Consider the following 26,738-nt stretch of genomic DNA (forward strand, 5'->3'; position numbering starts at 1 on the left):
CCTCAGTTCACTCCCACTGCTTACCTGCTACATCTTTGCTTCAAATCAGAATGGTACTTAGAGACTGCTTCAAGGTATTCTTTTGCTGCCTTGTTTTCCTCTTGAAACAACTTCCTGGAAATTAAAGAAAGGCAATCAGAAGTCCAGCTCCCAGTGATCCACCTGTCTAACTTCTGCACAAAAAACTGGGCAAAAAGCAGGTCTCTTCCACTAACCCAACTCACATGGGAAAGTCTTCTCCTATTTATACTTTATTTATACTCCCATTTATACTCTGTAAATTGAAGTCAAGTTATCAGACCTGCAGTGGGGCGTCTCTGACCTGCAGGCCTACAGTGGTACCTCGGGTTACAAACGCTTCAGGTTACAGACTCTGCTAATCCAGAAATAGTACCTTAGGTTAATAACTTTGGTTCAGGATGAGAACAGAAATTGCGCAGCAGCGGCAACCATAGCTGCCAAGTTCTCCCTTTTTTAAAGGGAAATTCCCTTATGCTGAATAGGCTTCCTCGCGAGAAATGGGAAAACTTGGCAGCTATGGCGGCAACGGGAGGCCCCATTAGCTAAAGTGGTACCTCAGGTTAAGCACAGTTTCAGGTTAAGAACGGACCTCTGGAATGAATTAACTTCTTAACCCGAGGTACCACTGTAATTTTTCATTTGGAACATGGCTTAAGTTTACCCTCAGTACTTAAGACATCTTACCCTCATTTGGGTATGGGTCCTTCGCCACATTAGCTCCACTTGCAGAGGGGGAAATGGCACCACCAAACCTCGATGACCTTGCCTCCTAAGTGGCAAAGGCAGCTAAGGATTGAGGCATTCCTAAGCAAGAACAGGAGAACCTCTGGCTCTTAATCTGACATAGGCTACCCTCTTCCATGCCTCTCTGGGGCTGCCATATGGCCTTCTCCCTGGCTTAGTTACTACAAAACCTACCAAGTTACTATATACTGTATATACAAAAGTTGAACTAAGTTTCTATACTGGGACAGTAAGGAAAACAAGGCAGAGAAATGTGTTTAAGTGAACACAATCTACCATGTTCTTTTGGGGAAGCCCCACTGAAATGAACAAGAGACTATGTATATGTTGCAGTGCATACTATTTGGATTTGACTTGTGATTCACTACCAACATTTCCCCACAATGTTCTATAATGTGCAGGGAGTTTTTCACTGTCAAGTTGTTGTGGTAATGGCTCCTAGGTTGAATCAGGTGAATTATTCCTACCGTAGCTTACTGAGCCACATTTATGAGGGCATGGCTTGCTTTCTGGGTGAGGTGCACCTCTGGTTTATGCATATTTGTTTGTTTGTTTAAAGATAGTTTCCTTCCTACTTTAGCACACTTTGCATAGTGTTCATTTATACCTTTAAAAAATTGCACATGGTTAACTGAGTTTTAATCAGTGTTATGTTAAAGGAGGGTCCAGGTTACCCTATAGTATACTCACAAGGCTGTTGCAGCCTCCTGGCTCTTCAGGAACTCCCTCTCCTTAATGAAGACCGACTGGCTAATCAAATCTAATTCCTCATGGGCATGGGCCAGTTTCTCCTGGATCATTTTCTCTGAGGAAATATTACACAGGGATTTTTAAAGGCACATCAAGGTAAAGAAGTCCAATTTGTTTCAAAAAATGAGGGTACTTCCAGACAACAACAGGAGTGATTTTTATTTTCATCTTATTTTTTTGTAATACTGCACTAGTGCAGTCTTATTCAGTACTAGTTACATGGGATCTGTTTCCCAAGTAATGCATAGCTTTCTTCCACTCCCGAACACGGAACTTCACTTTCTCTTTAAAGCACTCCTACCGCTGCCACCATAGCCTCTGCTGCTTCTCTAGGCAGATCATGTGTGTAAACACGAACACTGATGTACCTGGTGTGTGCGTGCCTCTCCATTTAACTAGTTCAGTTTTAGGAGAAATTGCACTCCAGTCTAGTGTCATTTTTCACACTAATGATTTCACAGTCACTTCCAGTTAAGTATCATTAAAAATGGTTAACCCACATTCCGCACAGCTCACACAAATACAGTTGCCATGCTATCCAAGGAAATAGAGGAGGAATCAAAGGGGGTTTGGATGGTATACAAGTACTGTAAGTAATATTGTAGGATAATTGTGTTTAAGATAACTTTTAGCTTCATGAGTTCTCTTAGAAGGTGTCCAAAAAGCCACAGACTCTCACCTTCACTGAGCAAACACTCCTTCTTCTCTCTTATGTCAGCCACTGCTGGTTTCTCCCTAGCCTAAAACACAGCAAACAGAATTCAAGGGAGAGAAATGAGGGGCAAATCTGCCTGTTTTGGTTTCTCTCCATTTCTCATTCTTCCAGTCTTAAGTTCAATCTTCCACATCAGTTTGTGAATTTCTGTTGAAGCTTCATGAAAACTCATCAGCATGTTTGTACAAATTTGTCCTATTATACATGTTTAGAAGCAATTTTAAGACAGCTGGAATGCTACCCAGTATTGGAAGTAGGCATGGCCCCTTAAAGTCCAAATGGCTGTTTTGTGGAAGCAGCCAAAGAAACATAAACATATTCACTTGATGGGAGTGGTAAAGTTATCAAGAAGGAGAAGCTGGTTTGACTGCTTTGCTTACTGCTCATGATACAAGCCCCTTATACCCCAAGCCAGATGGACGGGGTAGAAATAATAAAATTATTAATAGTAGTGTAGGAATGACCACCGGGCACGAGGCACACCACCACCCATGCATATAAGCCAAGGCTTGAACTTCAGGGTGCGAGGCAAACCACCGCCCACGAACAGGCTGCAGCTATCTGAATGTCATGCCATCGGTCTCACCTTTGGCTTTCTTAGTAGTCTGCCGTGTCCTGTCTGTGACCTTTGCCTCCCTTTGGAGAGGCATGGCTCACTTTCCACTTGGTAGGAACATGACGTGGTGGAGCAGGTCTCGCAAATGTCAGAGGAAACATGTGTCAGCTCATGATGTAAAAGCGCTAAAGGTCAGACTATTCCTACACGTGTGCATATTGTGCTAATCAAAGGAGCCTCTGCCGAGCTTGCCAATCAGCTTGCTTTCACTCAGCTCACTTGCAACAACTCCCTGACTGGTGTCCATCACTACAAGTAGTAGTAGTAAAAAAGGTAAAGGTAAAAGACCCCTGGACAGTCAAATTCAACTATAGGGTGTGGCTCTCATCTCTGCTTTCAGGCCAAGGGAGCCAGCATTTTGCCACAGACAGCTTTCTGGGTTATGTGATCAGCATGACTAAACCGCTTCTGGTGCAATGGGACACCGTGATGGAAGCTAGAGCACACGGAAACACCATTTACCTTCTGCCAACCTTACGATTGGCAAGCCCAAGACACTTGGTGGTTTAGACCACAGCACCACCTGCGTAATAGTAGTAGGTACAAAACACCTGAATAGGGCTAATGGTTCCATCTCTCTGTATGTTCTTGCTGCTCTGGAGCAACCAATAAGCTATCCAATAATCCTATCAGTGTGTGCCAAGAGTAGCTTTGACACACATAGTGGTGAAAGTCTAGCTCCATGTGTCATTGGAGCTCAGGTGGCAACAGCTCAGCCCATTTCAGTCTGACATCTTATGTTGCCTCATCCTACATGATGCAAGCTGACCATGCTTATGGAAGCTACAGAGAGACGGCTCCTGAAGTGACGGTGGAAACGGGCATCCAGTTTGTAGAAAGCAAGGCTAAGGGCATGAATGTGGTTCACTAGAGTAACTAGCAACCAATCTGTGAACAAATAAACCTTCTTCCCATGTTCCTTCCACCCCACCCTCCATACAGCTTTTATTTCCAGTGTACTGCCTGCTCCTCTAGTCAGAGCATATTCCCATTCATACATTTCATCTATCAAAAGAAAGCTAGAGAAACTCCCCATCTCCAATCCTTGCTGCTCAGCACTTCCATATTCTAGCACATTTCTGAATCAAGGCATAAAATACAACAGTCTTACCAATGACAAACTTAGTAGGTCTCTAAGGTGCTACTGGAAGGAATTTTTCTATTTTATTTTAATTTTGTTTTGATGGCCGTTCACAAATGTTTCAAGTTCATTTGATGTTACTCCGTTTCCAAAGTTAAAGGCAGAATACAGGGATTCTCAACTCTCAGTTTCTACTATATTCACATATTGTCACTTGGACATGAACATTTCTGAAGGTCACTTATTATCCTGCAGTGGCTCTATAGCAGTTGAGTTCATACTAAAGACAAAAACTTAGCCCTTACGTAAAGCTCCCAGAGACTCTTGTGCTTCTCCATCAGCTCATTAAGTAGGTGCTCAAACTCCAGTCTGAAGGCATGAAAAATAAAATCAGGACAAGATAGAACAGAGTAAAACTGTTAATGGCGAGAACAGAACTTTCCTAAAGAGAAGAACCTAAAAACTGCCTATATTAGATCACACTAAGGGGTCATCTAGCCCAGAACTCAGTATTCAATAAGCACCATTCAGATGCCCTTGAAAGCAAGATCATAAGCAGAGGAAGTAGCTATCTCCATCTTCCCCCCTCCCCACACTTGATAATCAGATAATCAGAATCAGATAATCCTGAATATGGAGGTTGAATATTGTTGTTGTTTTATTAATTATATTTCTTACTCATTTTTCTCACAAAGACTTGAAAACTTAAACACAACCAATAAAGCCTGAAAACATAACTATATGGATAAGAGACAGGTCTGATAGATCTCATACCACCAAAAGAGGTTGCAGGTGTCTGAAACGCTTCAAATTAATGCCTGAAACCCTTCGAACACCTGGGTAAAGAGGAAAGCATTTGCCTGGCCCCTACAAAATAAAAAGATAGTGCTCTCCCAGGGGAGAGCATTCCACAAGCAGGAGGCCACCACTGAAAGGCCCAATTCTCATGTTGCAATCTAGACCTCCCGGGGAGGGGTCAGATGGAGAAGGGCCTCAGATTACATTGATTTGTGCGGGGAGAGGCAGTGAGAATAGGTGGTGATGTTTCTGTTTTGCTTAATATATGTAGGGCTTGATGTCAGCTTTATTTGTGTTGGTACTCCATTATTCTCTTGTGTTCTTTTGATGGTTTGAACCTATAAAACTGTATGTGACTCAGGACTCCAATACGGTACTTCATTGGAGTCCTGAGTCACATACAGTTTTATAGGTTCAAACCACACTTTAAATTGAATCCACGTACTAGTAGCCAGTGGAACCATGCTAGAATTGGTGTTATATGTGGAGACAGTCCTGCCCCAGTACGATACGATACGATACGATACGATACGATACGATACGATACGATACAATACAATACAATACAATACAATACAATACAATACAATACAATACAATACAGAACAACGAAATTGAGATTCTACATCAAACTTACAACAACAAATGCATATCGACTCACTCACTTCCCATCCCGCCTATACATAATTAATCCCCTAAAAACTCTAATACCCCTCCTGAATTGCCCCCTACAACTCTGATGCCCCACAACTGAATACAGACCCTCCCTCACAGACTGCCTTTCGCTGCGTTCACACCCCTGGCCAACCCCAATCTCTCACCATCAAAAGAACACAAGCAAATAATGGAATACCAACACAAATAAAGCTGACATCAAGCCCTACATATATTAAGCAAAACAGAAACATCACCACCTATTCTCACCCCCATCCACCCTCCCATCCCCTATCTACCTCGTTTTCCCTCTTTCTTCTTAGCGTCTTAACAAATGAAACTGATTTGCAAAAATGATACATGTCAAAATATGAGAGACACTGCACACACCTTTGTAATTCAAGAAATCTTTAATAAAAAATATTTTTTAAAAACAAACAAAACGAAATTGCTCTTGGATAGAAGCTATTTCTCAGGCGGCTAGTACTGGTCTTTATGACCCTATACCTCCTTCCAGAAGGCAGAAGCTGAAAGAAATCATTTCCGGGAAGTGGGGAGAGTGCACCCAATTATCCACTCCGCAGTTTTTACAACCCTGGACAGCGCTGTTCTTTCCTCAACCATGCAACTCCCCAACCACACACACAGACCATAGGTTAATACACTTTCTACAGTACAGTGGTAAAATGCCCTCAAACAGGTCCTTTGAAAGATTGTTTTTCTGGAGGATTCTCAGAAAGTATAGCCTCTGCTGTGCTCTCTTCATCGGGTCTTTGCTATTTGCTCCCCATCTTAGATCATCTCTCAACTCCATTCCCAGAAATCAAAACACTGAGACCTGTTCCACACACTTCCCCTCAATATTAAGTGGTTGAATATTCAGTTTGCATTTCCTAAAGTCCACAATTATCTCATTTTTGTTTTATTTAAATTAAGGAATAGATTATTTTCCCTGCACCACTGCACCAACTGCTCAACTTCCTTCCTATAACAATCTGGCTGCCAAATTCTGCACCAGCTGCAGTTTCTGAACCATCTTTAAAGGCAGCCCCATATGTAACACATTGCAGTAGTCCAACCTTGAGGTTACCAGAATGTAGACAACAGAAGCTGGGCTTTCCCTGTCCTCATAGGGGTTAAAAAAGAAAGAAAGGTAAAGGACCCCTGACAGTTAAGTCCAGTTGCAGGCGACTCTGGGGTTGCGGCACTCATCTCGCTTTACTGGCCGAGGGAGCCGGCGTACAGCTTCCGGGTCATGTGGCCAGCATGACTAAGCTGCTTCTAGCGAAACCAGAGCAGCACAAAGAAACGCCGTTTACCTTCCCGCCAGAGCAGTACCTATGTTATTTATCCATGTGTACTTTTGGGCATGCTTTCGATCTGCTAGGTTGGCAGGAGCTGGGACCAAGCAACGTGAGCTCACTGAGTCGCAGGGATTCGAACCACTGGCCTCCTGATCGGCAAGCCCAAGAGGCTCAGTTGAAACTGATGGAAGGCATTCTGCATTGTCAAGGCCATTTGAGCCTGAAACATCAAAAATTTATCCAGAAGTGCCACATACCTGCTCCAGCCTCATCCAGAGGAGACCACATCCCATCCACCCAGTCTAAGGAACCACCTACTACCAGTGCCTTAGTCTTGTCTAGCTTAAGCTTCAGTTTATTATCACCCAGTCCTTTACTGAGGCAAGACATGGATCTAGCATAGTCATTGCCATGTTGTTGTTGTTTGTTGTTTAGTCGTGTCCGACTCTTCGTGACCCCATGGACCATAGCACGCCAGGCACTCCTGTCTTCCACTGCCTCCCGCAGTTTGGTCAAACTCATGTTGGTAGCTTCGAGAACACTGTCCAACCATCTTGTCCTCTGACGTCCCCTTCTCCTAGTGCCCTCAATCTTTCCCAACATCAGGGTCTTTTCCAAGGATTCTTCTCTTCTCATGAGGTGGCCAAAGTATTGGAGCCTCAGCTTCACGATCTGTCCTTCCAGGGAGCACTCAGGGCTGATTTCCTTCAGAATGGATAGGTTTGATCTTCTAGCAGTCCATGGGACTCTCAAGAGTCTCCTCCAGCACCATAATTCAAAAGCATCAATTCTTCGGCGATCAGCCTTCTTTATGGTCCAGCTCTCACTTCCATACATCACTACTGGGAAAACCATAGCTTTAACTATACGGACCTTTGTCGGCAAGGTGATGTCTCTGCTTTTTATGATGCTGTCTAGGTTTGTCATTGCTTTTCTCCCAAGAAGCAGGCGTCTTTTAATTTCGTGACTGCTGTCACCATCTGCAGTGATCAAGGAGCCCAAGAAGGTAAAATCTCTCACTGCCTCCATTTCTTCCCCTTCTATTTGCCAGGAGGTGATGGGACCAGTGGCCATGATCTTGGTTTTTTTGATGTTGAGCTTCAGACCATATTTTGCGCTCTCCTCTTTCACCCTCATTAAAAGGTTCTTTAATTCCTCCTCGCTTTCTGCCATCAAGGTTGTGTCATCTGCATATCTGAGGTTGTTGATATTTCTTCCGGCAATCTTAATTCCGGCTTGGGATTCATCTAGTCCAGCCTTTCGCATGATGAATTCTGCATATAAGTTAAATAAGCAGGGAGACAATATACAACCTTGTCGTACTCCTTTCCCAATTTTGAACCACTCAGTTGTTCCATATCCAGTTCTAACTGTAGCTTCTTGTCCCACATAGAGATTTCTCAGGAGACAGATGAGGTGATCAGGCACTCCCATTTCTTTAAGAACTTGCCATAGTTTGCTGTGGTCGACACAGTCAAAGGCTTTTGCATAGTCAATGAAGCAGAAGTAGACGTTTTTCTGGAACTCTCTAGCTTTCTCCATAATCCAGCGCATGTTTGCTATTTGGTCTCTGGTTCCTCTGCCCTTTTGAAATCCAGCTTGCACTTCTGGGAGTTCTCGGTCCACATACTGCCTAAGCCTGCCTTGTAGAATTTTAAGCATAACCTTGCTAGCGTGTGAAATGAGCGCAATTGTGCGGTAGTTGGAGCATTCTTTGGCACTGCCCTTCTTTGGAATTGGGATGTAGACTGATCTTCTCCAATCCTCTGGCCATTGCTGAGTTTTCCAAACTTGCTGGCATATTGGGTGTAGCACCTTAACAGCATCATCTTTTAAAATTTTAAATAGTTCAGCTGGAATATCATCACTTCCACTGGCCTTGTTATTAGCAGTGCTTTCTAAGGCCCATTTGACTTCACTCTCCAAGATGTCTGGCTCAAGGTCAGCAACCACACTACCTGAGGTGTACGAAACCTCCATGTCTTTCTGGTATAATTCCTCTGTGTATTCTTGCCACCTCTTCTTGATGTCTTCTGCTTCTGTTAGGTCCTTACCACTTTTGTCCTTGATTATGGTAATCTTTGTACGAAATGCTCCTTTCATATCTCCAATTTTCTTGAACAGATCTCTGGTTTTCCCCATTCTATTGTTTTCCTCTATTTCTTTGCATTGCTCATTTAAGAAGACCCTCTTATCTCTCCTTGCTGTTTTTTGGAAATCTGCATTCAGTTTCCTGTATCTTTCCCTATCTCCCTTGCATTTTGCTTGCCTCCTCTCCTCCGCTATTCGTAAGGCCTCGTTGGACAGCCATTTTGCCTTCTTGCATTTCCTTTTCCTTGGGATGGTTTTCGTTGCTGCCTCCTGTATAATGTTACGAGCCTCCATCCATAGTTCTTCAGGCACTCTGTCCACCAAATCTAAATCCTTAAACCTGTTCCTCACTTCCACTGTGTATTCATAAGGGATTTGATTCAGATTGTATCTTACTGGCCCAGTGGTTTTTCCTACTTTCTTCAGTTTAAGCTGGAATTTTGCTATAAGAAGCTGATGATCTGAGTTACAGTCAGCTCCAGGTCTTGTTTTTGCTGATTGTATAGAGCTTCTCCATCTTTGGCTGCAGAGAATATAATCAATCTGATTTCGATGCTGCCCATTTGGTGATATCCATGTGTAGAGTCGTCTCTTGTGTTGTTGGAAGAGAGTGTTTGTGATGACCAGCTTGTTCTCTTGACAGAACTCTATTAGCCTTTGCCCTGCTTCATTTTGAACTCCAAGGCCAAACTTGCCAGTTGTTCCTTTTATCTCTTGATTCCCTACTTTAGCATTCCAATCCCCTGTAATGAGAAGAACATCCTTCTTTGGTGTCATTTCTAGAAGGTGTTGTAGGTCTTCATAGAATTGGTCAATTTCACTTTCTTCAGCTCCGGTAGTTGGTGCATAAACTTGGATTACTGTGATGTTAAAAGGTCTGCCTTGGATTCGTATCGAGATCATTCTGTCATTTTTGAGATTGCATCCCATTACAGCTTTTGCCACTCTTTTGTTGACTATGAGGGCCACTCCATTTCTACTACAGGATTCTTGCCCACAGTAGTAGATACGATAGTCACCCGAACTGAATTCGCCCATTCCCTTCCATTTTAGTTCACTGATGCCCAGGATGTCTATATTTATTCTTGTCATCTCATTTTTGACCACATCCAGCTTACCTCCACTCATGGTTCTTACATTCCAGGTTCCTATGCAATATTTTTCTTTACAGCATCGGACTTTCCTTTCGCTTCCAGGCATATCCGCAACTGAGCGTCCTTTCGGCTTTGGCCCAGCCGCTTCATCAGCTCTGAATCTACTTGTACTTGTCCTCCGCTCTTCCTCAGTAGCATGTTGGACGCCTTCCGACCTGAGGGGCTCATCTTCCAGCGTCATAACTTTTATATGCCTGTTGTCTTTGTCCATGGAGTTTTCTTGGCAGGGATACTGGAGTGGCTTGCCAGTTCCTTCTCCAGGTGGATCACGTTTAGTCAAAACTCTCCACTATGACCTGTCCATCTTGGGTGGCCCTGCATGGCATAGCTCATAGCTTCTCCGAGTTATTCAAGCCCCTTCGCCACGACAAGGCATTGATCCATGAAGGGGAGTCATTGCCATGGCTAATAGCAATTGCTAGACTGTCCTGTATAAATTTGGCTACTCCCTTTTTATAGCTATTTAAGCTAGAGGCCATCACTACCTCTTGTAATCAATTCCATGCACTGTGTAAAAGACTGTGTCAGGATTTCACCCAACCTATTTGGTCTGGCATGTTATACCTCTCCTATCCTATTGTTTTATAATTTACTGGCTGGCTCGGCCACGCGTTGCTGTGGGTCATCCCTGTGATTCCCCCCACCCTGTCCCGATCCATGACATATCCCGCCCCTCCTCCCTCCAACTCCCTGGCTCATCCCTGTGTTTCGGTAGGACACCCTTCCCTCTGTTTTCCCCAGGAAGTGTTGTCCCCTCCCCCTGGGCCCATTGGCCCCTGCGCACGCATCGTGAACATTTTAATATATTTAGATTAAATAATTTGGAGCCTGCACTTTCATGATTTTTACATTTATATGTAAATGTAAAGGTTACATGTATATCCCCCATCCCAGGCCAAAACCTTCTCTCTAATTGAGTCATCACATGAACAAAGTGGTACTTTTTATCAGTCCTAAACCTACCAGCAATACCTACTAGCCCACAAGCATTGCAACTTTATTCCACAGAAATTGAAATTTATGGCACTCTTGCTAAAATAATACATATTGTAATTAATTGAAATTGGAATAAAGTGTAACCCAAAACCGTTGAGACAAGGTTCTACAATTACCTCTGGTCTCTTTGCTTCACTCTCTCTTCCTGGATCTTGGCTGTGAGTTCTTCAATTCGCTGTTTACGCTCTAGGTTCATTTTCTGCTGCCTGATAAACAAGATAAAGCTGAGGTGTAGAATTGGGCTTCCTTTTAAAAAAATTTTTATGAGCTTAAGTTCTGATATGCATAGGATCAGGCTGTCAGAATACTTGCTGACACAGTTCTCACAGAACACTAAGCCAAACTATGGCTTAGCATAGATGTGCATGTGCAGGTTCCTGGAGAAATCATGGTTGCTGTACCCCTTCCCAGGGGCGTAGCGAGCCGCCGCGACACCCGGGGGGGGGGTTGCGGCGTTGCTACGTCACTGAGCGGGCTTTCTACCTGGAGTTTGTAGCTGGAGGTGCGCAGCTTTGGAGGCACAGGGGGGCGGCGATACCCCGCCACGTAACGGTGCATCCCCCCCCCAGCGACTCCAAAGCCGCGGGATTTCTACCTGGAGTTTGTAGCTGGAAGCGCATATGTGTTACGTAGCGGGATATCGTCGCCCCCCTGGCGACTCCAATCCACGCGCCTCCGCTACAAACTCCAGGTAGAAAGCCTGCTCAGCGCGGCGGGGGCACCCCACAAGTGGCACCCCACCCCGCGACTTCCAAGCTGAGCCTCCAGCCTCCCGGTAAAAAGTCCGCTTGGCACGGTGCGCCGAGCAGACTTTTTACCAGGAGGCTGGAGGCTCAGCTTGGGAGTTGCGGGGGTGGGGGCGCCAAGTGGCACCGCCCCCATCGCCCCCCATTGTGACGCCCCTGCCCCGCCGTCGTGTTACTTGGGGCTAAGCCATGGTTTGGCTTAGCACACCTTTTGAACATGGGCTTGTCTCACTCGGAGCAAACCTTGGTAATAGCTTGTGGCTTGTCTGGAGTGAGGCGATGGATCCTTCTGATTAGAACTGGAACTGTATTCCTCTTTCCTTTACATACCATTCCGGTGTATAAGACGACTGGGCGTATAAGACGACCCCCAAATTTTACAGTTAAAATATAGAGTTTGGGATATACTTGCCGTATAAGAAATACGACCCGGCGTATAAGACGACCCCCGACTTTTGAGAAGATTTTCCTGGGTTAAAAAGTAGTCTTATATGCAGGAATATACAGTATATACCCTTCAGTATTTAATTTTATTTCCTCCCAGTTTCTATTTATGTCCGTAGGTTTATGAAGAATTCCAGGGGGGTGGAGGAGGGGATATAAAAGGATAACATTAAGAAATCTGATACACAAAATAGAGATAAACCACATAAATAAGACTGATGTCTCATTCTAACCCAGTTGAGCCACAGCTCACCTCTGCGTCTCTGTTTCTGTCTCTTCACAGTGCAGCTGTACAATTTGTCGTGTCCCTACAGGGAAGATGAGTACTAGTGTTTAGAGAACTCTGGTTATTCTTTTTATGTATAATATTTCTATCATGACCATATATACATGTTCTCTAACTTTCAACTGACATCAAAATTCTTAGTGTCCAAAGAGAAGAAAAAATTTGTGTATCTTGTTGAAAAGAATATTCTCAGCAGCAACTCGCTTTTAAATTAATGACAAGCATTATAGTTTCATAGAAACATTTCAGGGAGTGGATGATGGAAAGTCCAACTGGAGATTCCAAATGCTAATCCCTATATTTGACTGACACAGCTCTTTGAAGCTACTAGTTCTGCCTCAATCCTTCCTCAAATGAGAAATAAACTGAAGGAGTAGCTATGTTGAACCCAACATACTGTTATTAGTTTGTGGGTGCCAGACACCCAGAAGTCCTGAATTTACTAAGTGTTAAATTTTAATCAATGCTTGGAGCGTTAATCTGGAAGTCATACTCTTAATAGCTGGATTCAGCTTCTCATGTTCAGGGATTGCCTGAGAGATGGGCCTTTAACAAAGATAGAATAGGGAGATGGGACATAAAGAAAGCAAAGACACTGTGCCAGCCAGCAAATGACTAGTGCCCCACCCTGCACTCTGAGATAGTTAGCAGAGACAAAGCAGAGTTGAGTTTAAGATTGCATTTGGAGATGATGTCAGGGCTGGTTCAGCTGCAGGTCAGCCCAGAGACTGAGACAAGCAGAAAAGTTTATTCTTTATTGAAGGAAACAAAATACAAACAGAAACATATGGGCAAGATTGGTCCCAGTAAAGCAGTTTCCATAACTGATTATTTGTGCCTCCTACTTCCCCTTAAGCCTCCTCCCTGTCCACCTGATTCCCAACAATCTTAAACTCTATTAGGGAGGGGGCCCCTGCAACCTTTGGGCTCGTTGTTCTGCATGCAAAGCCCTCTGTACCCTTGAAGACAAGGGAGGAGGGGAGCTGAATACAGTAGGACCAGCCAGCTCCTAGGAATCTGTTGCAGCCTCAACCCCCCGCCTCCTTTCCAGCTGCCTGTCCTACATCTCTCTCAATCAAGCCTGTTGCTTGTTCAGTATCCAAAGATTCTGCCTTCCTCTTCTGAGGCTTCCCTAGAGGGTTCTCCGGCTGGAGCCTTCAACTACTCCTCATGCAGCCAGTCCTGACAAAAAATAGTTGCAGTCTGTAAGAATGCAGCAAGCTGGAGGCTTAGCCATGCCTCGTGATGTTTTTGATCCAGGCTGCTGTGGCGACAGGAGAAGCAAGAATCAATGCTATAAGCCAGTGGTTTTCAAGAAGTGTGTCGTGGCACCCTGGCGTGCCTTGAATGATGGTCCTGGTGTCAACACAAGCCTCTGTCTCTCATTCCTTCCCTCCCTCCTCTGATGCCCTCTCATGTCTCTGCCTCCCAAAGGCTTGCACAGCTGTTTATTGCAGTAGCCCCGGCAATAAGCTCCACAGGCGAAGGGTGCCTCTGGGAGGCACCTCTCTTTGGGGTGGGGGTGGGCAGCTCAGAGGCCAGGGACGGCGGCAGCAACTGCCCAGAGGACTCCCGAGGAGAGGAAGCTGAGGGAACACTCCACAAGGGAGGGTGTTCCAAAAAGGGTGAGGGGCTGTTGGCTCTGTAGGTGACATAACTGGGCTCCTGAGCTCCATAGAGGTGGCACAGAAAGAATGTAGTAGGTTAAGGGAGCCGTGGACCCAAGAAGGTTGAAAACCTCTGCTGTAAGTACCTTCATCATAGACTCAGATCGTATATATGTGTAAATAAACCATATATCCTAAGGACACCATAGTATCCTCTGTGCTCAGTCTCCTGTTCTCAAAGGAAACATGAACCCTGAGTAAGCACCTGGCCCCCTGGAATCTTGCACCGCTCAGAGATTGGGGTGGCATGTAACAATAAAAAATGCAAGAAGTGTACACCAGTCACAGTTAATTCTTCATATATTTCCTATAAAATAGTGTGGACATTAGCCTCCCTGTCCGTTGTGGGGGAGCATCTACATCAGTCATCATTGTCTTCCTTACAGAGAGTCCTTTGCACCACTCCTCTGTTCAGAACAGATGATGGGTGGGTGTCCAGTCCTGGCATCCCATGAAATGCTGACATGCTTAAGGGAACGTGTTCAATGTAGGAGAAGCTGACCCAGTGTACACAAGAACTGAGCAGGAAGAGCCAATTGTATTGTAGATTTCTGAGGGATGTTTACTGAGACCCTTTGCAGGTGCCATACAAAATACTGGCAGGCACCATGATACTTATGGGTAGTTCACTGACAATCCCTGATCTTCACTATTGACACCTCAGATAATATCCAATTGGTCATTCTTGAAGGCACATTACACACTGCAGTTAAAATAATAGTAATACAGTATATGGACTACCTAAGGAAAAGTTTTCATATTTACTCAGATAAAGGATATATAATCAAACCCAGTACTGAGAAAATGGACTCTGTCCCTGCGAAAAAAAAAGCAGAGATGCTTTGGAAGTGTGCTAAAACTTGATTGTGCTAAAGACCCCAAAAAAACTCCCATTCTTGCTGTCACCTTTCATTTCACTCCATATTTCCTCAAGGCTTGACTTCTCAGCATTTACTGCAAAAGGAAAAGAGCTCATTTAGCTGCTACCTTGTTTCTTTATTAATAACATAATTAGCCATTCACTCAAAGTTCCCAAATAATGCATACCTAGTAAAAAAAATAACAATAAAAAGCTGTAACAAAATACTACACCCACATAGGTCATTTTAAAAAAAAAATCACAATGCAGCATAGGCCTGGACTAGTTGCTCTCATTTGCTCTTTTATTTTTCTGTTGTTCTTATGTTCAATATATGAATTTTACTTTTATCTGCTATAGAAATGCTTTTTGCAATAAATAGCAGAATAAATGAATAAAACTAGAATTAGAAATGTTTTAAATAAATAAAACAAACAGAATGATGGACTAGATGGGCATTTGGTCTGATTCGGCAGGGCTTTTACATTCTTAAGAACTTACTGGCAATTTTATTATGCAGATTCTTTGAAAGTGCCCTCCAAAAACCAGCTATAAATCACAGCAATTACCAGACTTCCAATCTACTGCTATTCCCAACACAAGTGCCGATAGGTTCAGATTAGAACAGGAGAGAAAATGCTTTAGAGGAATTTCCCCCAAAATCGAGAATAAAATATAAAATATTGATAGATGCAAAAGAAAGGTTTTCCCTGCCGGATGAGACTATACTATGAGGCATCCTGTCTTTGTTGGTTGAAGGAATGGATGACATTAGAGAATTCACATATTCCAGTCTTAGAAAGTCATGACAATATTTATGGTTGGTACGCGTATTTATGGTTGTTGTTGTTGTTTAGTCGTTTAGTTGTGTCCGACTCTTTGTGACCCCATGGACCATAGAACGCTGTCACGGTCTGGTTGGCAGGAGGTAGCAGGCCTGCCTGAGGACGTCAGGACCGGGGGCAAGATGGTGGTGTGGAAGCAGGAACGGGAGTCCAGGTGGTGCAGGGCTGAGGGTGCAGCAGCAGGCAGTCACAGGGTCAAAGAACCGAAGGGAAGCAGGGTGTAACAAAGGCGAAGGTCTGAAGGTTGAGGAGCAAGGAGTCACGAAGGCGAAGGTCTGAAGGTTGAGGAGCAAGGCGTCGGCTAGGCGAAGGTCCAAGGGTCAAGGAGCAAGGCGAAGAATCAAGGAACAGGAGGCCAGATGCAACAAGGCAGGGATTGCGTTGCTGTGGCAAAGAGCCGAAGAGAAATGCTGAGCTTTTATCCCACCCAGCTCTTGCCACCAGGTGCAGTGAGTTATCAAGTGGCCTCAGCTGAGTGGCCACTCCTTGCTTCTCCAGCACAAGCTGAGGCAGGCCCCAGTCCTGCAAAGCACTACAGGCCCCAGAGCCTGACTCCTGCCCATACTCCTGACACACGCCAGGCACTCCTGTCTTCCACTGCCTCCCGCAGTTTGGTCAAACTCATGTTCATAGCTTCAAGAACAATGACCAACCATCTCGTCCTCTGTCGTCCCCTTCTCCTTGTGCCCTCCATCTTTCCCAACATCAGGGTCTTTTCCAGGGAGTCTTCTCTTCTCATGAGGTGGCCAAAGTATTGGAGCCTCAGCTTCAGGATCTGTCCTTCCAGTGAACACTCAGGGCTGATTTCCTTCAGAATGGATAGGTTTGATCTTCTTGCATTCCATGGGACTCTCAAGAGTCTCCTCCAGCACCATAATTCAAAAGCATCAATTCTTCGGCGATCAGCCTTCTTTATGGTCCAGCTCTCACTTCCATACATCACTACTGGGAAAACCATAGCTTGAACTATACGGACCTTTGTCGGCAAGGTGATGTCTCTGCTTTTTAAGATGCTGCCTAGGTTTGTAATTGCTTTTCTCCCAAGAAGCAGGCGTCTTTTAATTTTGTGACTGCTGTCACCATCTGCAATGATCAAGGAGCCCAAGAAAGTAAAATCTCTCACTGCCTCCATTTCTTCCCCTTCTATTTGCCAGGAGGTGATGGGACCAGTGGCCATGATCTTGGTTATTTTGATGTTGAGCTTCAGACCATGTTTTGCGCTCTCCTCTTTCACCCTCATTAAAAGGTTCTTTAATTCCTCCTCACTTTCTGCCATCAAGGTTGTGTCATCTGCATATCTGAGGTTGTTGATATTTCTTCCGGCAATCTTAATTCCGGCTTGGGATTCATCTAGTCCAGCCTTTCGCATGATGAATTCTGCATATAAGTTAAATAAGCAGGGAGACAATATACAACCTTGTCGTACTCCTTTCCCAATTTTGAACCAAGCAGTTGTTCCATATCCAGTTCTAACTGTAGCTTCTTGTCCCACATAGAGATTTCTCAGGAGACAGATGAGGTGATCAGGCACTCCCATTTCTTTAAGAACTTGTCATAGTTTGCTGTGGTCAACACAGTCAAAGGCTTTTGCATAGTCAATGAAGCAGAAGTAGACGTTTTTCTGGAACTCTCTAGCTTTCTCCATAATCCAGCGCATGTTTGCTATTTGGTCTCTGGTTCCTCTGCCCCTTTGAAATCCAGCTTGCACTTCTGCAAGTTCTCGGTCTACATACTGCCTAAGCCTGCCTTGTAGAATTTTAAGCATAACCTTGCTAGCGTGTGAAATGAGCGCAATTGTGCGGTAGTTGGAGCATTCTTTGGCACTGCCCTTCTTTGGAATTGGGATGTAGACTGATCTTCTCCAATCCTCTGGCCATTGCTGAGTTTTCCAAACTTGCTGGCATATTGGGTGTAGCACCTTAACAGCATCATCTTTTAAAATTTTAAATAGTTCAGCTGGAATATCATCACTTCCACTGGCCTTGTTATTAGCAATGCTTTCTAAGGCCCATTTGACTTCACTCTCCAAGATGTCTGGCTCAAGGTCAGCAACCACACTACCTGAGGTGTACGAAACCTCCATGTCTTTCTGGTATAATTCCTCTGTGTATTCTTGCCACCTCTTCTTGATGCCTTCTGCTTCTGTTAGGTCCTTTCCACTTTTGTCCTTTATTATGGTAATCTTTGTACGAAATGTTCTTTTCATATCTCCAATTTTCTTGAACAGATCTCTGGTTTTCCCCATTCTATTGTTTTCCTCTATTTCTTTGCATTGCTCATTTAAGGCCCTCTTGTTTCTCCTTGCTATTTTTTGGAAATCTGCATTCAGCTTCCTGTATCTTTCCCTATCTCCCTGCATTTTGCTTGCCTCCTCTCCCCCGCTATTTGTAAGGCCTCGTTGGACAGCCATTTTGCTTTCTTGCATTTCCTTTTCCTTGGGATGGTTTTCGTTGCTGCCTCCTGTATAATGTTACGAGCCTCCATCCATAGTTCTTCAGGCACCCTGTCCACCAAATCTAAATCCTTAAACCTGTTCCCCACTTCCACTGTGTATTCATAAGGGATTTGATTTAGATTGTATCTTACTGGCCCAGTGGTTTTTCCTACTTTCTTCAGTTTAAGCTGGAATTTTGCTATAAGAAGCTGATGATCTGAGTTACAGTCAGCTCCAGGTCTTGTTTTTGCTGACTGTATAGAGTTTCTCCATCTTTGGCTGCAGAGAATATAACCAATCTGATTTTGATGCTGCCCATTTGGTGATATCCATGTGTAGAGTCGCCTCTTGTGTTGTTGGAAAAGAGTGTTTGTGATGACCAGCTTGTTCTCTTGACAGAACTCTATTAGCCTTTGCCCTGCTTCATTTTGAACGCCAAGGCCAAACTTGCCAGGGGTATTTATGGTATGAAAAGGTGAAAGTTCAGAAAGGATTTATAAATCATATAATTAGGGGGGAAAGTATAGAGTATGGGATAAATAAAAGAATTTATATTTATAAATATAAAGGTAAAAACGAGGTAAAAATAAAGGTAAAAACGAGGTAAAAACACCACTTTGGGAGATAAAGGATGAGCAAGTAAAATATTCAATGATACATTAGGCAAAATATATTGGTCATAATATAGATATGGAGGCATGGGAACAATTGTGGAATATGGATATAAAATTTACAGCTTGTTTAAGAGAAAACTATATGAAAATATTGATCATATCTAACACCGAGTAAATGGGCAAAAATGTATAAATCTAAATCAAATAAGTGTTGGAAATGCAAAGAGAAATGTGATTCTTTTTATAATATATGGTGGTCTTATAGTAAGGTTAAGGCTTACTGGGAAATGATATATAATGAAATGAAAAGTATGTTTAAAATAATGTTCGTTTTAAAAAAAAACCAGAAGCTTTTCTCTTGGGAATTATAACTACCTAAACTGTATAGAAACTTATTCATGTATGCGACTACAGTGGCAAGAATGCTACTTGCCCAAAAATGGAAAGAAGTTCCAGCAAAGGAAGAATGGATACAAAAACTTACAGAATATGCAGAAATGGTGAAACTTACCCGAAGAATAAGAAAATCAAGATAACAAACTTTTTATAAAAAGAATGGAAACGGTTTATTGAATATTTACAGATAAATTGTAAACAGATAAAAACATTGACAGGATTATTGTAATAACCTGCAGTTTCATAAGTGTATATTTAAAGAAGATGAATAAATGAGCAAATTAAGTTAATTTGGATATGCAGAATATATTAAAATTTTAAGGAACAGCAGAAAGAGGGGGAAGGAAGTCAAGTTTTGAAATGTCAAAATGATTGTAAAATCAGTGAAATGTATAAATCTGAAAAGTATAAATAAATATACAGAGAGTGCAGCAGCAGCAGCAGCAACACACACACACACACACACACACAGGAATTTCCCCCAAGAATTTCAACTGCAGTTTGCTTTAAGCTAGAGGTTTGGTCATCCTTTTTAAAATATATATACTGTATATCATCCCAAAACCCAACCAGACAGATCTATCAAAAATATAGATCTTGCACAGAATTCACTTTGACTTCTATATTCTTAGATTATGAATAGTGTTAACTAGAGTGATAGGGAGCTTTGGGCACAACCTGTGCAAAATTGGCAAAACACATGGACACTTATTAAAATGGTAATTATGTCATTTCAGTAAGCTTATTCTCAACACTGGCATATCTAAAAGAATGCCTGACATCAACTTGCCTGAAGTCTCACACAGTAAAGCATACACAGCTACTAAATACAGTGGCGTAGCGTGGAGGGGCATGGGGGCCGTGGCCAAGGGTGCACAATATGGAGGGCACAAACCAGGTGCCTCTCCAGATCCCCTCGTGCCCTGGCGGCAGCAGGGGCTGGAGAGCACAGAGGGTGAAGACCGATCACCCTTTGCATGTCCCACCCACGCAGCTCCCCCTTCCCAGGGTCAATCCCAGGGGCAGAGAGCAGCTGCAGCACCTGCCCCGGCCGTGGCTTCTCCATCAAGGCTGACCTGGAGGGTGGAGAGAGGCTGTGGAAGCGCCGGCCTAGAGAGGAGAGTCCGCCCACTTCCTGGACTGGTGTGTGCGAGTGTGCGAGTGTGCCAGTGCCGCAGCAGCCTCCCTCCGTGCACCGCCCCCTTTGGCCCATGCACTATTTACCTACACTCCACCATTGACTAAATCAGAGGTCAGCAAACTTTTTCAGCAGGAGGCTGGTCCACTGTCCCTCAGACCTTGGGGGGTGGGGTGGACTATAATTTGAAGGAAAAAAGTGAACCAATTCCTATGCTCCACAAATAACCCAGAGATGCATTTTAAATAAAAGCACACATTATTATACTCATGTAAAAACACCAGGCAGGTCCCACAGATAACCCAGAGATGCATTTTAAATAAAAGGACACATTCTACTCATGTCTGATTCCCGGACCATCCGTGGGCCGGATTTAGAAGGCGATTGGGCCGGATCCAGCCGCTGAACCTTAGTTTGCCTACCCATGAACTAAATATTGCTGCTGGTGGAAGAGAAAACTGTAAACCTGTTATGTATTCAATCTGGTGGCAGCAGTAGTCACCAGCAATTTTTCCCCACAGTGCATTTGAAGCAGAGCAGCATATCTAAGCAGTGAAAACCTGGAACCTCAGTCACAGTACCCTTTAAATGTGATGAACCATTCTTAAATTGTGGTGGTGCTAATGCTCCAGTGGCCAGGGAAAGAATAGAATCCTGCTAGGTATAGAATGAGGCTTATTGAAATACAATGTGTTATTTTCAGTAGAGTTGTTCTCAATTCACACACCAGTGCTCCTTTGAAAAAGAGCTTTTATGTCTATAGCAAAACTTTCAGATTAAATATGTGTTTTGTTCATAGTCAGAAAAACAGCTACATGGTGCAACTGAATTGCAACCAAGACTTAAAATACAAATTGGAATAAGAGAAGTGCTTATTATTCAGGTTCAGAATTATTCAGGTCAAGCAGTTCAGTGAGCATCCCCTCAATGCTTCATATAGTCCATGTTTGTCACATGGTGCTAAAGTTACCTACATATTTCCAGTTCCCTTTGCAGTGTCTGGCTATGCTCATTTGCCTCAGAGAGCTCCTCACTTAATATCTTCTTGGCTGGAAAAAAAACCCAGTTATACACACTACAGAGGACTAAGAATAAGCAGTAAAGAGTAAATAATGAAGGGAGAACAACTAAAACCAATGGGCTGGATCCCACCAAGGAGTCCCATTGCTGAAAGGATTTACACTTGCCCAAGAGAACACCCTCCTCTGCAACCATACCTCAGATCCTCCCATTTTGCATCATCCCCTTTGACTCCTCAACATAATAGTCAATATAAACCGAAATAAGATTAAATTTATTATAATCATCAATTCATTATCACAACAATTCATTATTACAAAGTCTCCAAACCCCACTAGCAACCACTCAAGCACACACCCCACCAACCCCTCTCTCAAACACTCCTTCCTTCACAAACACTTTTCCATCTCCTAAACTAGGGTCACCAGATGCAGAAGATGACAGGATTCCTGAACCTTTTGAGAGTTGAGTAGAAGAGGGAATTTAAACAGGTGTGGTTTGTCATGCAAGCACTGATGTACGCCAGGGACAGAGGAGTGCAGGGTGGCTGGAGGCCTGTATTTAATGGAGCAGGGGGGGTCTTACTAGGCACCAAGGAAGGAGTTGGGGGTACTGTGGTGCTTGCAACCACCACCATAACAACAGGGGCTGAGTGCGCCGTGTGCAGAGGCGGGGCACACGTTTTGGGGGCAGGGCAGGCAGCCGCAATGGCGCCCCTGGGATCGAGCCGCTTGAGGCCCCCCCCCCCCGCCCCTATCTTCTTACGCCCCTGCTAACCTCTCTGCACTCTTCTTACCTTGCTGCAGTTTATTGATCCTTTTTACTAGCTCTTCAACTTTTGGCTCCAGAATTTCCACTACAAAAGGCAGAAGAAATCTTACCTAAGCCAGATTCTTAACTATGCTAATTACTAACAGAATAGTGACTACTTTAAAACATGAATTCACTATAATCACCTGTATATAATTGTATGGTTATATTGACATAGCCCACAAGCCTTGATGCTGTGTTTTATGATTCCCCATGCAGCCTCTATTAGGAGACTTTTCTTCCTTGCACTAAATCCCCTCCTCACAAACATTTTTCCTCATATCTTCCACTTTTCGCTCCCCTTGCAGCTTCAGGTCAAGTCAATGCTGCCTCTAGGCGGTTATGTATCCTAGGTATAGTCCTGTTTGAAGGGCTCTCTGGTCAAACTTCTAAAGAGAAAGAACTTGAAAAGGGGGGAGCAGGAGGGGTCTAGAAGTTGCCTGCCAAGAGTTGTCCCTCTAACCTGGGCAACAAACTGAGCCAGGACACAGCTCATGTGGTCAGTGTCTTCCCCACTATGGCAAGGTGTACCGTAATTCTATATAAAGCTTAGTAATTATTTAATAAATTGCCATCTGTACATATACATTAGTGTATGCAAATTAGTGTCCTCTTTTGCTCTTTTTTGGCCATGTGTAAGTGCCAACCCTATGTCTGTCTGTCTGTCTGTCTGTCTGTCTGTCTGTCTGTCTGTCTGTCTCTGTTTATGGCCTTCACGCCACTCACCGTTTCTTTTAATGGATTCTCCAAGGTTGTCCACCCCAACTTCTACAGAGTAATGAAGTCACTATGTATAGTGTATTAACCACACATTTTTTATGCCCCACCAAGAAGCACAGAAGAAATGATGCAATGTGTATTTCATCTCCTGGAGGGCATGGAAACATCTGTTACCACTATATACCAGGGGTCGGCAACCTGCGGCCCATGGACCACAAGCAGCCCACAAGGGTCGTTTAAATAGTCCATGAGCTGCCCCTGAACCGAGCTGCCCATTCAGCAATTCCCGCACGCTGCACTAAACCAGCACAGTGTGGAGCAGGGACTTGCTTCCACAGCACCGAAAATCGCGTCTGTGCAGACGCCGGAAATCGCATCTGCGCAGACGCAATCTGGCCCACAGAGCGATCTCAACGGGAGTGAACTGGCCCAGGAGAGGTAAACCTTGCCGGCCCCTGGTACAGGCAACCCTGGCAACTGTAGCTTGTTGTGGGTGCTGGGAATTGTATCTCTAGCAAGGGGGGAACAACAGTTCCCAGGAATCTTAGGGAAAGCTATGACTGTTAAAGTGGTATAAAAGTGCTTTAAATGTATGGTCTGGACATGACTGGATCAACAAATGTAAACCTCAATTACTACAAAGAAAAGTCAGAAATCCATTCCTTCAAAAGTGTTTCCCAGCTTTTCTGGTACTAAGAGCAGATAAAATTAACTGTTCCAGTTTTCAGCAACCCTTTATACACTGCTGTTATCCTCTGCATGCCCTATTCTCTACTTGGATGCTTAGTTCCTGGTTATTTCCTTCTAACCAAAATACCATTCTGCATTTGTTTCACAAGTGACAGTATCTCCTCCATTTTCGTTGCAAAGTCCCAGGGATCTGTAGAGAGAACAAAAGCAAACACAGAATTGTCTGGATGTTGCCATAACTCAGCATCCACCACATAAAGTCAGTCACAAAAGAAGCCAGCCACGTGAAAACCCAAGGGCCATTGAGGCCTTCTGCAGCTTGCTTTGCAAGGTAAAGGTAAAGGGACCCCTGACAGTTAAGTCCAGTCGTGAACGACTCTGGGGTTGCGGTGCTCATCTCGCTTTACAGGCTGAGGGAGCCAGCGTTTGTCCGCAGACAGTATTTCCGTGTCATGTGGCCAGCATGACTAAGCCACTTCTGGCAAAACCAGAGCAGTGCACGGGGAGCGGTACCTATTTATCCACTTGCACTTTGACGTGCTTTCGAACTGCAAGCCCTTGGCTCAGTGGTTTAGACCACAGCGCCACCCGCATCCCTTTAGCTTGCTTTCTATGGAACAGTTATTCTCTCATCCTCAATTCTCCATCTGAAAAGGGAACAGCAATGATCTTTTTTCAAATTAAGAGGAAAACAAGACTATAAAACATTTTGCACATGGAAAGGGTGATAGAATTCTAATAGCAAGTTTTCAAATTTACTAGAATGCAAAGATTCTCAGCAACTGAGCTCTTCAGGCAGGCTTTCTTTCATAGCTAGATAAATGAATCTTTACCGCAGATATCCACTTGTTAGGGTTTTAGTCTTGGTTTTAAAGTATTTGGTTTTGTGTTTTTAAATGTTTTTAAATATTTTATGTACAAATCACCTTGAGACAGAAGGTTAGAAGGCAATTAATAAATCAATTGTAATAACAATAGCAACAGCAACAAATGTAGATGTGAAACACTTGCCAAGTTTAGACAGGTGGGATACCATAGAACTGCCCAAATGGTGGAACTCCCTCCTGAGATTTGTTCACCTGTCATTGTTATCTTCCAGATGCTAAGTGAAGTACAGTATATCCTTCTCACTTGGGCTTTTAAATATATTTAGGGTTCCACCAACCGTTACAGATTTTTTGATGGCTATTCTTTTGGTTTTCTGCTTTTATTATGTTGCTTATTGTAGTGTAGTGGGTCTTCAGTGATTTCAGCTCAGTGCAAATAAGAAACAGGAGGCGAGGATCTGATACAACACCTCTTTACTTCAAAGAACAGGTAAGAGCCAGAACGCAAGGAATGGGGAAAACTGGGGCTTATATAGTAACAGAGAACTAGCAGGGGAAAGATACATTTTGGCGGGAACCAATGGCAAGGATTCCCTCCAGCGGAAACTAATCCGGCAGTGGATCCAAATCCTGCACTCTGAACCAGCAAATGATAGACGTTCCCGCTGGAACTTGTACATTCAAATAAACTCTGTAATACACTACAATAAACTCTATATTACAGTACATACTTGGCTGTGCTATTACTTTAATACACAACACTTATTTCATTCATTTATTTGTCCTAAATAAATTTGTTTTAAAAGGAGTATACATTATGGGTTAGGCAGTAATCCTGTACTCCCTCACTGAAAAGCCTCCCTAATTCAAAGAAAGCTGCTTCTGCATCCATTGCACCATTAGGATGTATATTCCTTGGTAAGATATATATTCATAAGAGCTGGATTATCAACTCCATATCCTTCCAAGATCTGTACAGATCTAGCTGCTGTGTCCTGCAGGTGGGAACATAGCTGGCAAGTGGATGTTTAGCTCCCAGGTCACAGTGGGTGGCCTTCAACAAAGGCGGACTCTGAGTAGACTCACTGAGATTATTAAACATTACTTAGTTAGGTCAATTGATTTCAACGAGTCTACTCAGAGTCAGCCTTTGTTGAATACCACCCAGTCTATTTTCCTTGGAAATTGGCAAGGAAAGGTTGTACACTGTCTCCCCTGTGCTGCTTCTCCCTTCAAAAAGCTCCCCTAGCCAAAGCTATTTTTCTTCACAAAAAATATGCTATTCAGAGTTGAATAGATCTGTGTAAAGATAGTGAGAAAGTATGTTGCTGGTCTGTATTCCACCGTTTTGTTCTTATATTCTGAATTTTTGTTATGCTTTCTTTCTTTTTTAAGTGTGCTGTTTGTTCCTCACATTTGAGGGGAAACTGGTGGCCTTTCTGGACATGTTTTGCACCTGTTTCTCTTGCTTTTAATACATAAAACATGTTTGGAAGAACAAGTCTTATGGATGCAGAGCTAAAGCTTAAGGATTCAGAGGGAAATTTCCCAGAGCTCAGGAGGGAAATGGTGGTTGTTTATTTCCATGTGTTAACCAAGTTCTCATTGGCCAACACTAGGCCTGAACTTTTCCTTCCCCCCTTTTTCTTTTTTTTAAGGAAAACTCACTGTGGAGAGAAAAATATGAAGCTTCTGAGCCTTGTAAGGGAAATGTGACCATTTAGACATGGTTTTCAGCACCTGCTAAAATCATTCCTGTTTTGACAGGCCTATGTGGATACTTAGAAAGCTGAGGTAATTTTAATCTGCTTTCGTATTTCAACTCTTGTATGTTTTAAAGTAGGCTTGTAAATTTATCCTGATTATATTGTCTTATCTTTTTGTAGACCGTTTTGAGGGTTTGTTTCTTGTTTTACAATCAAGTGGTAAACAAACAGTGTCCCTGTGATCCCGGCAGCCGGCTTGGGACCTGTCAAGCCCTCTCCCCATATTAGTTTTGTCAGTGGAGGGGCTTTTGGGGTGGGGGCTGCTTTGTGGAAGGCCAGTTATTCTGGAGCTCATTTTGGTCTTCCTTCCTTCCTCCCCTCTCCCCTCCCTGGCTTCTCCTCCCCAGCTCCCTCTCTCACCTGGGTCGCTTCCCTCCATCCCGCTCCCCTTCCTCCCTGCTTCTGGCCTGCCTGGCCTGGAGCTCCAGAACCTTGGACGTGGCCCGCCCTTCTCAACTGCCCCTTTGGGCTTCTAACCCTGTTCTTCAGAAACAGTCCACCTCAGGGGAAGGGAAAGCCAACCTCTGGGTTCACGGCAGCCCTGACTCTGCA

The 26,738-nt window shown here is 43.7% G+C and overlaps 1 protein-coding gene across 1 annotated transcript; it reads right to left on the reverse strand.

The window, feature by feature from the left end:
• LOC118097568 (synaptonemal complex central element protein 1) lies at positions 1-26,148 on the reverse strand. Its single transcript, XM_035140539.1, has 11 exons — positions 26,089-26,148; positions 23,721-23,832; positions 22,170-22,229; positions 21,328-21,402; positions 14,974-15,021; positions 12,368-12,422; positions 11,041-11,130; positions 4,233-4,296; positions 2,195-2,255; positions 1,456-1,570; positions 1-114 (listed from the first exon to the last, which is right to left on the reverse strand). Exons 1-11 carry the CDS (start codon positions 26,146-26,148, stop codon positions 21-23), a joined length of 834 nt encoding a protein of 277 aa, XP_034996430.1. The 3' UTR covers positions 1-20.
• Positions 26,149-26,738: the final 590 nt, after the last annotated feature.

This window comes from Zootoca vivipara, chromosome 16 (genome assembly GCF_963506605.1).
Source record: "Zootoca vivipara chromosome 16, rZooViv1.1, whole genome shotgun sequence".
Classification (NCBI taxonomy): Eukaryota; Metazoa; Chordata; class Lepidosauria; order Squamata; family Lacertidae; genus Zootoca; species Zootoca vivipara.